The 17,593-nt window shown below is 42.0% G+C and overlaps 1 protein-coding gene across 1 annotated transcript in view; it reads right to left on the bottom strand.

Moving 5' to 3' along the window:
- FBXW12 (F-box and WD repeat domain containing 12) overlaps positions 1–17,341 on the bottom strand; it is a 44,492-nt gene extending 27,151 nt beyond the window's left edge. Inside the window, exons 1-4 of the mRNA XM_068111863.2 lie at positions 16,755–17,341; positions 14,833–14,870; positions 7,912–8,072; positions 3,014–3,135 (exon numbers count right to left, since the gene is read on the bottom strand). Coding sequence (XP_067967964.1) covers positions 3,014–3,135; positions 7,912–8,072; positions 14,833–14,870; positions 16,755–16,856 — 423 coding nt within the window. The 5' untranslated portion in view covers positions 16,857–17,341. The remainder of the gene's footprint in view (positions 1–3,013; positions 3,136–7,911; positions 8,073–14,832; positions 14,871–16,754) is intronic.
- Between the last annotated feature and the right edge of the window lie 252 nt (positions 17,342–17,593).

The raw sequence follows: 17,593 nt of genomic DNA, 5'->3' as shown, positions 1-17,593 counted from the left end.
GATCTAAGCCCAGGCCTAGATCTACAATTATACTCATAATGTTTGCAGTATTGATTTAGACTCGTAATGTTTAGCCTACATATAAGCCCAGGCCTAGATATAAAATTATACTCATAATGTTTGCAGTATTGATTTAGACTCGTAATGTTTATCCGATGTCTCGGCCCAGGCCTAGATCTAAAATTATACTCATAATGTTTGCAGTATTGATTTAGACTCGTAATGTTTAGCCGATGTCTCGGCCCAGGCCTAGATCTAAAATTATACTCATAATGTTTGCAGTATTGATTTAGACTCGTAATGTTTAGCCTAGATCTAAGCCCAGGCCTAGATCTACAATTATACTCATAATGTTTGCAGTATTGATTTAGACTCGTAATGTTTAGCCTAGATCTAAGCCCAGGCCTAGATCTAAAATTATACTCATAATGTTTGCAGTATTGATTTAGACTTGTAAAGTTTAGCCAAGATCTAAGCCCAGGCCTAGATCTAAAATTATACTCATAATGTTTGCAGTATTGATTTAGACTCGTAATGTTTAGCCGAGATCTAAGCAGAGGCCTAGATCTAAAATTATACTCATAATGTTTGCAGTATTGATTTAGACTCGTAATGTTTAGCCTAGATCTAAGCCCAGGCCTAGATCTAAAATTATACTCATAATGTTTGCAGTATTGATTTAGACTCGTAATGTTTAGCCGATGTCTCGGCCCAGGCCTAGATATAAAATTATACTCATAATGTTTGCAGTATTGATTTAGACTCGTAATGTTTAGCCGATGTCTCGGCCCATGCCGAGATCTAAAATTATACTCATAATGTTTGCAGTATTGATTTAGACTCGTAATATTTAGCCGATGTCTCGGCCCATGCCGAGATCTAAAATTATACTCATAATGTTTGCAGTATTGATTTAGACTCGTAATGTTTAGCCTCGACCTAAGCCCAGGCCTAGATCTAAAATTATACTCATAATGTTTGCAGTATTGATTTAGACTCGTAATGTTTAGCCGATGTCTAGGCCCATGCCGAGATCTAAAATTATACTCATAATGTTTGCAGTATTGATTTAGACTCGTAATGTTTAGCCTAGATCTAAGCCCAGGCCTAGATCTAAAATTATACTCATAATGTTTGCAGTATTGATTTAGACTCATAATGTTTAGCCGAGATCTAAGCCCAGGCCTAGATCTAAAATTATACTCATAATGTTTGCAGTATTGATTTAGACTCGTAATGTTTAGCCGAGAACTAAGCCCAGGCCTAGATATAAAATTATACTCATAATGTTTGCAGTATTGATTTAGACTCGTAATGTTTAGCCTAGATCTAAGCCCAGGCCTAGATATAAAATTATACTCATAATGTTTGCAGTATTGATTTAGACTCATAATGTTTAGCAGAGATCTAAGCCCAGGCCTAGATCTAAAATTATACTCATAATGTTTGCAGTATTGATTTAGATTCGTAATGTTTAGCCGAGAACTAAGCCCAGGCCTAGATATAAAATTATACTCATAATGTTTGCAGTATTGATTTAGACTCGTAATGTTTAGCCGAGATCTAAGCCCAGGCCTAGATATAAAATTATACTCATAATGCTTGCAGTATTGATTTAGACACGTAATGTTTAGCCGATGTCTCGGCCCAGGCCTAGATCTAAAATTATACTCATAATGTTTGCAGTATTGATTTAGACTCGTAATGTTTAGCCGAGAACTAAGCCCAGGCCTAGATATAAAATTATACTCATAATGTTTGCAGTATTGATTTAGACTCGTAATGTTTAGCCGAGATCTAAGCCCAGGCCTAGATATAAAATTATACTCATAATGCTTGCAGTATTGATTTAGACTCGTAATGTTTAGCCGATGTCTCGGCCCAGGCCTAGATCTAAAATTATACTCATAATGTTTGCAGTATTGATTTAGACTCGTAATGTTTAGCCTAGATCTAAGCCCAGGCCTAGATCTAAAATTATACTCATAATGTTTGCAGTATTGATTTAGACTCGTAATGTTTAGCCGAGATCTAAGCCCAGGCCGAGATATAAAATTATACTCATAATGTTTGCAGTATTGATTTAGACTCGTAATGTTTAGCCTAGATCTAAGCCCAGGCCTAGATCTAAAATTATACTCATAATGTTTGCAGTATTGATTTAGACTCGTAATGTTTAGCCGAGATCTAAGCCCAGGCCGAGATATAAAATTATACTCATAATGTTTGCAGTATTGATTTAGACTCGTAATGTTTAGCCTAGATCTAAGCCCAGGCCTAGATATAAAATTATACTCATAATGTTTGCAGTATTGATGCAAGATTGGTTCCAAACTAAATAAATATTGCTTCAACGCAAGCATTTCGTTTGGGTTCAGTTATATAAAACTAGTACACCTACTCCTTGTGCAAGCAGCAGGAAGGGCCATGTTATTGTTCTCTTTGGGGTAAACAGATCACAAAGTGCACTGTCCCTCAGATTAATATGAATATGAATGGACATTGTGCTGGCATTTATTGTGGACATTAAAAACCCCATAATGTATTTTGTAAAGAGAAGGCAAGTTATCGCCGGCACCCTGAACAAATTCAAAACTCCCGCCACCTTCAGTCCAATCTCAGGCCTGGCCAGCTGGTTTGCGAAGCATTTGCACCAAATTTCCCTCTCAAGGTGGAATTGGACGTATATTGATCAAGAAGGTGGAATTAATTGGGTCCGTTGAAGAAGAAGAAGAAGAAGAGGAGAGGAGAGGAAGAAGTAGTAGTAGTAGTAGTAGTAGTAGTAGTAGTAGTAACGACAATATTATTATTCTTGTAAAATTTGTCTTTTATATCTTTTACTGCATCCTTTGCCAAAATTATTTTAAATGCTGCATTCAAAACATTCAAAACGGATTGTAACTCAATGGAAGAAATGTTCGATTATGATGTCATGCAGCCATGTGGAAGCTCATGTTCATTATAATGCTGGAAATTTACCGAGGATGCATATCCTCGGGTAACTCGCACTTACCTCGTACACATCCCACACACGAAGAGTTTTATCTGTGCACACACTGCAGACAAGTGAACGCAGTTCTCTTGGTTGTACATCAACCTGTCTTTGTCCTACATAGCAAAGTCCAGAAATCTTTCCTAGAAAAGACAGCACAATCTCTTTTTCAGAAATACTGCATCTTCAAACAAGCTGCGCTAAGGTGTTCACGTGAAACATAGAAATTCAATGTAAAAAATATACATTTATGCTATATTTCAGCAGGAATGTCTTTACTGAAGATAGAAATTGATTAGACATGACGTGGCTGTGCATGTAACAGAATCACGATGACTCCAATATAAATGAACCCCAAACTTATTGACATTTGTAAACAAAGTTTCCTTGCGGTGAGTCAACGATACGTAAACAATGTGTAGGAATCACACTGAATTAGCATCGCGTTCATGTCCTGCAGCATAAAAGTAGAAAAGCGAAACGTTTTTAGCCGCGTCGCAGACGCTGCTCATAGAGTGCACTCTGCTGTTGTTGTTGTTACCACATCTTCTTCTGCTTCTTCTTCTTCTTGTTGTTCTTACAGAGAAGACAAAACCTCAAAGCTCCACCCATTCTGGGAACCATAGCTCCACCCATTCTGGGAGAGCCTTCATATAAACAAATATCCACCATTTTATTAACTCGCATAGCTTTGAGGCCTGTTTTGTAGGCCCGTGGTGTCTTCCTCTCACACAGTTTTCTTTCAAATCAAATTCGATATATCATTTCATTTTTCACAGTCGCCAACATAGTTTTAGACTCGGTTGAAAAAAAACGGGAAGAAAATCCGATGAAAGTTGCCCTTTATAGAACTAAATGAATTCTCAAAGGCCTGTAACTTCAAGTCCATTGACATATATTTTTTTTAAATCGCGGCATGGTCAGTCATACACCGCCCGAAATAACAGACGGGAAATTGCCGAGATATATTTATTTTTAAATCGCGGCATGGTCAGTCATACACCGCCCGAAATAAGAGACGGGGAAATGCCGAGATATATATATTTTGTTTAAATCGCGGCATGGTCAGTCATACACCGCCCGAAATAACAGACGGGAAAATGCCGAGATATATTAAAAATTCGTCCATTTGATGACAATCGTCACGATGAAATATTTAATTTATAGTTATACGTCGTCACAATAATGTGGAGAGAGGAGCATAGCTTCGTTCACGTGTCGCCACACACGGGAAATTGCCGAGATATATATTTTTTTACATCGCGGCATGGTCAGTCATACACCGCCAGAAATAACAGACGGGAAAATGCCGAGATATATTAAAAATTCGTCCATTTGATGACAATCGTCACGATGAAATATTTAATTTATACGTCGTCACAATAATGTGGAGAGAGGAGCATAGCTTCGTTCACGTGTCGCCACACACGGGAAATTGCCGAGATATATATATTTTTTAATCGCGGCATGGTCAGTCATACACCGCCTGAAATAACAGACGGGAAAATGCCGAGATATATTAAAAATTCGTCGCCACGCACGGGAAATTGCCGAGATATATTTTTTTTCAATCGCGGCATGGTCAGTCATACACCGCCTGAAATAACAGACGGGAAAATGCCGAGATATATTAAAAATTCGTCGCCACACACGGGAAATTGCCGAGATATATTTTCACTTTGCACAAAAATAACATCAAGTAATCGAATCAATAGGAATGTCCTGTGCTTAAAACATCGACGTTATAGGCAAAGCTGCATCTAGGCATTGTGTAACATCGACGCGGCTTTTGTTTTAATTAAAACTTTTTGTACTTGTTTGTTCTTCAAGCACTGAAAGCAAATGAACAAGAACAGCGCTCGGTGCATAAATGAACAAAAACTGAACTGAACACGCTGCTATTTATATGGCCCATATACCCATATCATCCATGCGCCCTATGATGTCACATAAATTGCCATTATCCGTAGCTTTATCGATCACTAGCAAAGGTACCCGGTGTTGCCGAGCGATGCAGGGTCACTTCGCTGACTGAGATATTGAGAGGAGAGGCGACAGAGGAGAAGAGGAGAGGAGAGGAAGGCGATGGGTGAGAGCAGGAGTGAGCGGGGAGCAGGAGGAGAGGTGACTCGAGCACTCAAGCAAGCACTCCATTCAAAACCGTTAGTAGGGAACGGATGGCTTGGCAAGCGCTAGCTAGCTGCTTGGTAACTGAAATACCTCTGGACATCTGGACAGCATACTGTGCATACAAAATGTCGACAAAATGACAGTTTTCTAAATTAAAGAGTTCAAATATTAATCATGACTATCTTCCTTGTAATGAAAACGTAACCTGTCCAGTCTTCAACGCGGTTTTTAGTTTTTAATATGTGCATAAACTTAGAGATGTTGAGTGTCCGAAAGTGGACTTGTACATTTAAAAGTGTATGTGGACATAACTTCTTTCATGTGTACGTGTACATAACTTGTAAAAAAAGAAGTAAAAAAAAAAACCTCTCGAGATTTTCCCCGGCTTCCCGAAAAATTGTATTCTCATTAGTGGTGCATGTCCGGAAAAAAACATGCATTACCTCGTTTTATCTGGATATGAAATTTCAGATTTTCAGATAAGGATTTAGATTCAACCAATTATAGCTGGAATACCACTTCACTGACGATGTCATTGTTATCACCAAATATACCCCATGGTAAGATTCATTGAGCTGTTTCGGAGAAACTGATGTCCAAATTTTTCCTTTAATCCAATATGGCTGCCATACCATGTGACCTATGACATCAGAGTTGTTAATAAAATATTCTCCATGGGGAGTTCCTCCTATGTTTAAAGTTTCGCATCAATTGGACAAGCGGTTGCAGAGAAAACTATTTTTAAAGCAAAAATATATGGATATGGACACACACACACACACACACACACACACACACACACACACACACACACACACACACACACACACACACACACACACACACAACAAGGGGCGAGACAAATTAATTGACAGCTTTTTAAAACTCACGGATTGAGGATCATGGAAGAGTGGAATAACAGGGGACAAAGTCTTTCTTAAGGTTTAAGTCTTCCTATAAACAAAATTTGATCTCGTATTATTGAAAGTTTCCTTTCTACACATGTTCATTTGTTATTCACTCTTGTAAGTCTTTGCCTTATTGTTATTTCATTATTTTTATCTGTTTATTTTTGTTATTGTTATTTACAGTATTCTTGAATATTTTTCCTTCATTTTTTTTTTTACCATTTGGTAGTTTTAATCCAATTTATCGTTAGTCATTTATATTGTTGGGAGGCCTGGTGTTGGGTTAGCAGTTAGGGTGCCGGCTTGGGATCCTAGGATCCTGGGTTTGAATCCCGGCTGATCCTCCAATTAACACCAGGGGGGTTGACTCAGCCTTTCATCATTCCGAGGTCGGCAAATTGAGCACCAGATCACTGGTGATTCCCTGTGTGTGGCAAGAGGCGACCAACAGGGTTGGTGACAGGAAGGGCATCCGGCCATAAAACATTGCTTCAAAAAGGGGACCACGGTGCCCAAAAAAGGCCAACCCCTGCTCTGCGGGGAAAAATGGCCTCTAAAGGTGGTTAATTTATATTGTTGGTGATTATGCCTCCATATCTGCTTCTCTATATGTTATCTTGATTGTATTCTTCTGAGTTCAGGAAGTATTACTTTTGTATATTTTTGTTTGACTGTATTTATATTGGCAGTTATGGAAATAAATGTTTCTTTGAAAAAAAACAAAAGTAACAACAGAGACAAAATGGCATGAAGGGATCACAGTAGGACAAGACCAGAAGCATGCACCACAGCACACGAGAATGAATTGCAGACAAACGGTAAGATTCAGATATCAGCGGTTGTCATAAAGCTCAGAGGTAGGTATTGACGAGGCCGTGAGGTGATGGTGGTGGCGATGGGCAACAGACTTGAAATCCAGGAGGGACGAGCTGGAGAACAAAAATACTCAGGAGGACAGCCACACAGGCAAGAGAAAAGGGGATGATGGAATCGAGGCGACCATTATGTTTCGACTTGGGGAGCGTACCAAGAAAAGGATTTAGGTGGAACATGTGTGACCTTGAGGGCAAGGTTGGGGATAGGGGTGAGAGGTTAGGAGGATCAGGACCAGGATAGAAGTTGTAAAATTCTTATTTTGCACTCCGATATTCTTCTTACACTCACAGTGAAGAAGACTGATTTCCAGTTTTATGGCACAAGGTGAGTGTGTTTGGAACAACATGGAAAAAGCTATTATTGGAGGAAAAGGGAGCACTGCATTAATAAATGTAGATTTGTAAATGAGCTTTTATCCTCTTTTCAGAGTCGATATACAGTACGTTCGTCGTTTTTGCCCTCGTTAGTGGTCACCGAACAACGTCTGTCGAAGGCAAGGAGAGCCTTCAGCGGGGATTGGTAGAAGCAAGGGTGACGATGCCTTGGACCGGACCGTTGCCGGTCCGTGTCAGTGAGTGGGAAAAGGGGTGACCCGTGCGCTGCACTCTCCATCAAGTGAATGTGATTTCGACTCTAGCCGAGTCACGTGGTACATGCTGCTTCCTTGCTTGATGCTCAGCATTTAAAGGATAGAGGTGCACCGACATACCACATGGGTTAGCATCCATGGGGAGGAGGAAATTTCTCCTTAATTTCCCCGCTGAGTGCGGAGACAAAAAGTGACATCATAAAGATGGCAGGGAAAATTGTCACTTCCCCCAAGCTCAGTGGCTGTTTTTGTCTGAAGTTAAGTCTGGTGTTGTCCCGTGTGTGTGTGTGTGTGTGTGTGTGCGCGTGTGTGTGTGTTAGTGTGTCCATGTCCACACACGATTTTTGTGGCATCTCCTCCACAAGCTTCAGACTGTGTGGAAAAAACAACAACTATTAGTAACATCATGGCAATACCTGCATGGCCACGGAGAGACTTGCACTTGAAATCAGCACCTGGTATACCAGATGCCATGCTCTTCTCCAGCTTTTCTCTCCAAAGGAAATATTCCTTCCAACTCGCACTGCCACAAACAGCCCTGCTGTTGAAGAACAGCCATCTTCTGCGACAAGCGCATCTGCAGAAAAACAATAACAAATCAAAATGCTTTGCTTCTAAGATGTGTATGGATAGGAATTTCCGTGGACATTCTGACATCAATCCAGCACATGGCAAACTGGAGGACATAAACATATATTATGTGTTCATATTAAGTGATATCCATGTGGGTGTGTTTGATAATCATTCATTTTAATGAGCCACATGATGGACAGCTGACGATGCATAAACCGAATCGACTACTGGAGGTGTCATCCGTGTTAGAACCCGAACCCCGACACGGTTTTTGCTTAAGGGGAATCCATGTCGATGGGGGAGTTGAACAGCAGAAAGGTTTTCCGAATTGAAAGCGGTTGTTGACGTCTGCAAAGGTCCTTGTGCATTGCGACCATGTGGAGAGGGTGCTGTATTGTCACACCCGATGGACGATGGCACCGAAAGGCCCATCACATTTTCTCGGACTCTAAAACAGGTGGAACGGAATTGCGCATAAGTGGAACAGGAAGAGTTAGCAGTCTTTTTTGTCATTTTTGGAGCGAAGCGATTGCATCGATACATTTGTGGTCAACACATACAGTCACGTGAAAAAGTAAGTACACCCCATGTCGTTTTGACTTTTTCAACATATTTCAACATGCAGCTATTTGATCTTCATTTCAACAATATTGATAGATAAAGGTGATATAATATAACAAACATCATGAAACATTTACATTTTGTAGTCCATTGTATAATTTAAATAAACATAAATGCAAATTTTGCATGTGGAAAAAGTAAGTACACCCCTACATTTATCACTACTTCAAATACCTAAAATTAAAATCAGGTGCACCAGCTCAGGTGGAAATGATTAGAACATCGATAGAGAGGATCTTGGAGGAACCTGTCTTATTTAAACCTCAGACATTTAGTTTGGTTTGCTCTTTGTTGTTGAAGTGAACGGATCTGTACAATTAATACCTCATTTTAATGCTGAGGAAAATTTCTATTTAATAAGAGCAAAGTTTTTCATAGGAGGAAAGTTGAGGGTACTGTAAAAAGCAGACCGGCCAGAATAAGCGGACCATCCAGAATCGCAGACCACCCACACAGCAGGAGCAGACCAGACACTGAATAAACATTCTCTGTGACTCACAGGAAATTCATTAAGATTAGATGTACATATAACATGATGTTAAATATGGACTAAGCAAATAATACTTTTTAAAAAGCCGATCAATTAAGCTCAATCAATTAATCCCTACCTCAAACAATTGTTGTGTTTAAATGCATGTACAATGTACATGTATAACACACATAATCCTGTCATCTAAGAAACTCGGTTTGTGCTTGGATGGGAGATGTGTGCATGGAAGGCTGAGTGTTGTTCGCTTGGCGCGGCAGAGACAGACACACACCTGTGTCAAGAGACAGACACAGACTGGCACGGATCGACAGACACATACACAGACTCGCACGGCAGACACAGACACAGACCGGCGCAACAGAGACAGACCGGCGCAACAGAGACAGAAGACACAGACAGACCGGCTGGGCAGACAGACACCCACAGGCACGGCAGAGACAGTGTGTGTATGCATGTGTGTGTTTATGTGTGTGTCTGTGTCTGTGTGTGTGTGTGTGTATGTGTGTGTTTATGTGTGTGTCTGTGTCTGTGTGTGTGTGTGTGTGCATGTCTGTGTGCGTTTATGTGTGTGTATATGTGTGTGCTTGTGTGTATGTGTGTGTGTGTGTGTGTATATATGGCTGTGTTTATGCGTGTGTGTGTGTGTGTGTGTTTATGTGTGTGTGTGTGTCTGTGTTTTTGTCGGGTAAAATAAGCGTATCTTTCATTAAAACAGCTGTTCACTACCATCTCTTATCTTCCCCCATCCAAAACCTTGATCTTTTCTACCCCCGTTAATACATCCCAAATCCACCTCTTTGAATCTCCGACTTCATTCTGGAAATTCCTAGCAATGTCAATTTGTTATATTCTGTGTACCACTCACCCCCCCCCCCCCCTCTCCAACAACCTCCAGCCCTCTCCCTTCCATAGATCTCCCGATGTCCCTGCTCTCTACTGTTGTGGTTGTGTGTTTCCCTCTCTCTGCCCCTCTTGTCTCCCGCTCCCTTCATTTTATGTTTTTTGTGTCTGTTTGTCTTTTTTTGTGTTTAATGCGTTAGCTCTTACACGAGCCTCGACTTTGTATACAAAAAAAAAGAAAAAAAAGTATGCGGCGTCACCATCCTTAGATCGAAAAAGCTCACTGAGGCCTTCAGAAAGAATGTTTTAGATGCCTACGAGTCTGGGAAGGGATTTAAAAAGATCTCCAAACAATTTGAAATCAATCATTCGACTGTCCGGAAGATCATCTACAAGTGGAGAAGATTCCAAACAACTGCCAACTTGTTCAGGCCAGGCCGCCCCAGCAAGTTCAGCCCGAGAGCAGACCGCAAGATGATGAAAGAAGTCTCTAAGAACCACAGAATGTCATCACGGAACCTACAGGTAGCTCTTGCCAATGTTGATGTCAAAGTGCACGAGTCCACCATTAGAAAGAGGCTGCACAAATTTGATCTACATGGGAGGTGTGCCAGGAGGAAACCTTTGCTGTCCAGAAAGAACATCAAGGCAAGACTAAAGTTTGCTAATGAACACCTCGGCAAAGACCAGCACTTCTGGAACAATGTGCTCTGGACGGATGAGTCAAAGGTAGAGCTATTTGGCCACAGTACCAGAAGACATGTTTGGCGAAAACCAAAGACAGCATTTGACCACAAGAACCTGATACCAACTGTAAAGCATGGTGGTGGAAATATTATGGTTTGGGGCAGCTTTGCTGCATCAGGGCCTGGGCAGCTCACCATCATAGAATCCACTATGAATTCTTCATTGTACCAGAGGGTGCTTGAGGATAATGTGAGGCCATCTGTCGGAAAGTTGAAGCTCAACCGAAGGTGGACCTTGCAACATGACAATGACCCTAAACATACCAGTAATTCCACCAAGGAATGGCTGAAAAGAAAGAAATGGAGGGTTCTGGAATGGCCAAGTCAAAGCCCGGATCTAAATCCCATCGAGATGTTGTGGGGGGATTTGAAACGAGCTGTGTATGCAAGAAACCCCTCAAACATCGCACAGCTGAAAGAATTCTGCATGGAGGAGTGGGCAAATTTTTCTCCCAGTCGATGTCAGAGACTGGTAGACAGTTATAAGAAACGCCTACTTGAGGTTGTTTCTGCCAAAGGCGGCAATACCACCTATTAGAGCCAAGGGTGTACTTACTTTTTCCACATGCGAAATTTGCATTTATGTTTATTTAAATTATACAATGGACTACAAAATGTAAATGTTTCATGATATTTGTTATAGTATATCACCTTTATCTATCAATATTGTTGAAATGAAGATCAAATAGCTGTATGTTGAAATATGTTGAAAAAGTCAAAACTTTACATGGGGTGTACTTACTTTTTCACGTGTCTGTAGAGATCCACAGTGATCATAAGCCCTTGATGCACTTACTGGGAGAGAACCGACCTATCCCGCAGATGGCATTTCCAAGAATCATCCGTTGGGGAATAGTTCTCTCTGCCTATTCACACTCGCTGACGAATAAACCCGGGAGGGCTCCAGATAATTGTGGTGGACTGAGTAGATTAGCCTTCCTTGAGAGTCTGGGTCAAATTCCCAGCTTGCCTGAAGTCGAGACGTACAGGTGTATAGGTACCTTCAGGCAGAATGGCTTAACTATTGTCCATATAAGGAAATGAACCTTTTCTCATTTGGAAAGAGGAATTGAGCGTGATTGTGACTGTATCTTATGGTGCCATTGAGTTGTGATTACGAAGCTTGGTCATGCAGACATTTTGGAGGAATTGCATGAGACGCACCCACGGGTGATCCGTATCAAGGCAATAGCCAGAGGATACTTGTGGTGGCCTGACATCACCCAGGATACTGAAAGACGAGTTCAGGGTTACAATGCCCATCAAATGAACGCAAGGAACCTTCCTGTAGCAGCATTGCAATCATGGGAGTTGCTGGCTGGACCATGGCAGCCTCTTTGTGTGGGCTATGCAGGTCACTTCCTGGGCTAATTTTTTTGTTGCTTCAGATGCATTTTCAGAATTCATAGTGTTAGAGATCCATATAGTGCCCGCTATGGAAACAGCTACTACTGAGTGTCTAATGGACCTTTTTTAACCAATGGTTTCGTGGAAAATCTGGTGTCTGACAATGGCACTTATTTCACCGCTGCCAAATCTCTTGCCTTTTGCACTTGAAATGGGGTCTCTATCATTCTACTTCAGCTACAGTCCGACCGGCCTCTGACGGCCTGGCAGAAAGGTTAGTACAGACGTTTAAACAGGCCACGAAGATGACTATGGAAAATGACAGTCAGGGGAACAAGTTTCCTGATAATATAGAGCCGTCTGTCTGTCTGTCCGTTCCCAGGTACCGCAAAAACGGCTGAAACGATCGCAACGAAATTTTGGGTGAGTAATCCTAGGACCCCCTGGAGTAAAATAAGCTATACTGTATTGTTTTTCCAATTTCAGCTTTGGTCTCCAGTATTTTCAGCTTTGGTCTCCAACATTTTCAGCTTTGGTCTCCAGCATTTTCAGCTTTGGTCTCCAGCATTTTCAGCTTTGGTCTCCAGCCTAACGTTATTTTCCCACACCTCTGGATACGCTTCTTTTTCTTTCGACCTTACTGGTTGTGACGTGAAACGCAATCGGTGGATAACTCATGACACCCAGGAACATACCGTGCTTGCCGACTCATTTTCACATCACTTCGGGGTACACTTGACATTTTACCTCTGGGTACACTGACACTATATCGTAAGCATTATTCATATCCACGAAACGCCTCCACATTACCTCAGCGTAATTCAAACCGTGAACACAGCAAATATTGGGAAGTCCATTGATCGTGTTCAAGGGATGACTCTATATCGTAAGCCTTATTCATATCATATCATATCTTATTATAATAGAGCAAACGTATATGGTTATGTCGTTATGTATTTTTTTTTTAAATGTATTTTCTTCATTCTTGTTCCCCTGACTGTCATGTCATTTTCTTCAGAAAGACCCAAAACACCCTGAAGACTACAAAGACCCTTAAAGTCCCCGAAGACCCGTTATATATTTTCTTCATTCCTTTTTTCTCCCGCCTCTGGAACAAACTCCCTCACTCTCTTCAATCCCACTCCTCCCTCCAGGTCTTTAAAACAACTGTTCACCACCATTTCTTATCTTCCCGCATCCAAAACCTTGATCTTTTCTAGCCCCGCTAATTTCACCCCAAATCCACTTTTTTGAAATACCAACTTCTTTCCTGGAAGTCCTTGGTGTCCTTGTGTTTATACTTCTCCCACCCCCACTTCCCACACCGCCTCCCCCCAAGCCCACTCGCTCCCACACATTTCCCGATGTCCCTGCTCGCAAATGTTGTGTTTATGTGCTTCCCCTTCTCTCCCCATCTTGTCTACCGCACCCCTTTTTATATACTTTGTTTGTTTGTCTGTTTGATTTTTTGTGTGATAAATATTAGCTCTTTCACGAGCCTCGATCCTGTATACACAAAAAACCAAAAAAGTTGGCACATTGTAAACGCAAGTATAATGCCACTCCACACACAACCACAAGCCATTGGCTGGCAGAGTTGTTGTTTCATTGCAAAATGACAGTGCACCTGAACTGGTCCGCCCTAGATTATGGACATAAGTGAAGAGCATCCAAAAGAGTACTATGGTGGCACGGATCGTGCTTTTGCCACATCGATATGGTATTTCCCAAAAAACATGGACAAGGAGATCCATGGGTGTGGGGTACAGTGACGAAGCAGATTGGACCGGTTTCCTATCAGGTACACCTATATAGGGGTGGAACTGTATGTTAGCATGTGGACCAGTTACGTACTCGTTCAGAGTCCTCAGAAGAGATATCCCCAGGCCCATGTCAGTAACACTCCAAACAGTACCACTGATTCCCAGTGACATAACATTTACTATATGGATAGCGGTCCCTGGTCCTGTCATTACCTCTGCCACCGAAGGTGAATGGAGGTTATGTTTTCACCCCTGTCTGTTTGTTTGGCTATGAGCAGGATATCTCAAAAAGTTTTGGACTAATTCTGACGAAACGTGGTGGGAAGGTTGGGTGTGTGACAAGGACGAGTAACTTGAATTTTGGGAAGAAAAAACTGGATCCAATGCCAAATTATTATTTTTTTCCAATGATTCTTCACCATTGAGAGATGGGGTCAAAATAACACACGGCATGATATCTCAAAAGGTTGTGGACAGATTATGCCAAAACTTGGTGGATGTGTTGTATAGGTGACAATAACAAGCCGTTTAGATTTTGGTTAAAGTCTGGATTCATATCTGGCCTAACAGTGGGATACAAAGTGTAAACTGTTCAGACTGGCGGAAGTGTGCGCTCTACCGAGTGTCATTCCAGTTGTCCATGTAATCGCACCTGAGGCCTCCGTAGCTGTGATAAAACAGGAAGGGTCATAATAAAGCAGAGTGGTTAACCCCAAATAGATTTAGACACCTACACAGAGATTTAGTTAGACTTTATCCATAGTACTGGCCAAAACACGTACTTTTTTCCAAGTTAATGTCACCTGAGGGCGCTGCCTCTAGAATAAGTTTTAATCTGAATCAAACCCAATCCCACCCACCCCCCCTCAAAAAAAATCATCATTATAACAACTTTTAATATTATTTACAGGACAAACAAAAGAAAAATGAGTGTGTTGCCATTGTATGTAAACCAACCTCCATAGGGAAGGTGTGTTTGCTGCAACGTTCCAGGTCTGAAAAACAAAAGCATAACATTCCTTATGAACCTCATAAGATTCCAAATGAAACAAAAAGTACCATCTTCTGGCAAGATGTAGAAGAGTACAAACTCAAGGGAATTGGAACAAAAACATGAACAGACCTCATTCTTTGTCAAATTACACAAGGCCTCCAAGATGACTCTGAAGTAGTTGCCATTAACAAATGTTTAAGTGTTTATTATATTCTAGTGTTTACACGTGCACCTGTTATTAAAAAGACTGCTTTACAAAGGTTTATTATCACACTTCCGTGTTCAGGCCTCGATTGAGTATCTTACTTGCATTGCCTGGTATTTTCCCAGGAACGATCGAGTAATATATATTGTGAAGATCGTATGTTGAGGTCATATGTATGCAAGCTAATGATGGAAACTATGTATTCTCTTGGTGTGTATTTTGTGTATTTTGCATTAATTCCCACATCATGAAAACGAACTTTGCATGTTAGTGATCTGCCTGTGGCCTACCAAGATATTTTCTATTCTGACTTGGAGTCAACTTTCAAGGGAACACTTCTGTGAATAAATACCTTAACCTACCTTACTTGCATTATAAATACTGCCAAATGCGACCAAAATAAAGACCCTGATGGGCAGAAACAGATCAGATGCAAAGAGAATGGCAGCCTCCAGGTCAGCTGAGACAACACAGCAGACACAGGCTCGGGTTGAGGATCAATGCGAAGACAAGCGTCCTCCGCGTCAGCTGAGATTACAGAGCAGACACAGGCTCGGGTTGAGGATCAATGCGAAGACAAGCATCCTCCACATCAGCTGAGATTACAGAGCAGACACAGGCTCGGGTTGAGGATCAATGCGAAGACAAGCGGCCTCCAGGACAGCTGAGATTACAGAGCAGACACAGGCTCGGGTTGAGGATCAATGCGAACACAAGCATCCTCCACGTCAGCTGAGATTACACGGCAGACACAGACTCGGGTTGAGGATCAACGTAAAGACGAGCGTCCTCCAGGTCAGCTGAGATTACAGAGCAGACACAGACTCGGGTTGAGGATCAACGTAAAGACAAGCGTCCTCCAGGTCAGCTGAGATTACAGAGCAGACACAGCCTCGGGTTGAGGATCAACGTAAAGACAAGCGTCCTCTAGGACAGCTGAGACTACGGAGCAGACACAGTCGGGTTGAGGATCAACGTGAAGACAAGCAGCTTCTAGAGCAGCATGTTGGGCACCCTTCGATGGTGGGACAGCATGTTTGGCACCCTTAGATGGTGGGACAGCATGTTGGGCATCCTTGGAAAGTGGGTCAGCATGTTGGGCACCCTTAGAAGGTGGGACAGCATGTTGGATACCCTTGGAAGGTGGATCAGCATGTTGGGTACCCTTACACGGTGGGACAGCATGTTGGATACCCTTGGAAGGTGGATCAGCAGGTTGGGCACCCTTACACGGTGGGACAGCATGTTGGATACCCTTGGAAGGTGGATCAGCAGGTTGGGCGCCCTTACATGGTGGGACAGCATGTTGGGTACCCTTGGAAGGTGGATCAGCAGGTTGGGCACCCTTAGAAAGTGGGACAGCATGTTGGGTACCCTTGGAAGGTGAATCAGCATGTTGGGCACCCTTACACGGTGGGACAGCATGTTGGGTACCCTTGGAAGGTGAATCAGCATGTTGGGTAACGTTGGGAGGTGAAGCATTTCGATGCAAGTCCAAGCGCATTTTGCAACGCCCAATATTAGTATTACATTAGTAATTCATACAAAACCACAAGGCCAACATTGTCCAATTTGTCATGAAAGAAATATTTAAATATACCGTATATTTCAATGAATTTCCGCGGGTAACGCCGGTACTTCGGCTACAGTAATGTAGAACGATCAGTCAGTAAACGGTACCTTTCTCACGAGCGACGCGTTTAACAAATCTGTCACAGGAAGGTATGACAATAGCAACACCAAACTGTCGAACGTGAGGATTTCGGTTCCATCATCGTCCATCTGTTCGATTACCACAGCAACGCATTCGGTGCTGTCACTGCCGCACCAAAAAAACCTACAGATGCGCTTCGTCCTCAAAGTTTGTAAATACCCGGAACTGGGATAATCTATGGTGATGACACACCCTGCTACTGTTAGTGTGAGGGCAAAACACCAAAAAAAAATGCAAGGAGGTAAAGTCGTGGACGGGTCGGGATTCAAACCCAGGCTAAACCAAAGAACACGTCAAAAATAAATAAATCATAATCAGACTTGATGGTTTAATGGTTCGAGTGTCAGCTCTGAGCCTTGGGAGGTCGGTGGTTTGAACTATGGACCTCCGCCGAGTTATATCAAAGACTTTAAAAATGGTAGGCTACGTGCTGCTTCCGTGCTTGACGTGGACGTCCATCATTTAAAAGGATAGAGCACGAACAAGCAACCACAGCCTGTCAATACGAGCGCAGGCCTTCATAGGCCTGCTGCGGTGAAGATCCTTGTGACGTAACATTAATAATATGACATAGTAACGAAGAGGGGAATGGATATGATGCAATTTTTTATTATTAATATCACTATTATTATTTTACATTTGTACGAACAGCGTGTCACAAATAGCTTTTCAATTTCATAATCGTTTGCGATCGGAGCGAGCGTCAGTAAACCTAGGCGGTGAATGAGACATCGATTTGTTGGTTGGTTGGTAGCGGACATAGAAACCGTGCAAGGAGTCCGCGGAACGTGATCTTTTCAATCAT

Source organism: Myxine glutinosa, chromosome 4, assembly GCF_964187855.1.
Source record: "Myxine glutinosa chromosome 4, kmMyxGlut1.1, whole genome shotgun sequence".
NCBI classification, from domain to species: Eukaryota; Metazoa; Chordata; class Myxini; order Myxiniformes; family Myxinidae; genus Myxine; species Myxine glutinosa.
Note: the sequence above shows the minus strand (reverse complement) of the source record. Positions and strands in the feature narration are given on the sequence as shown.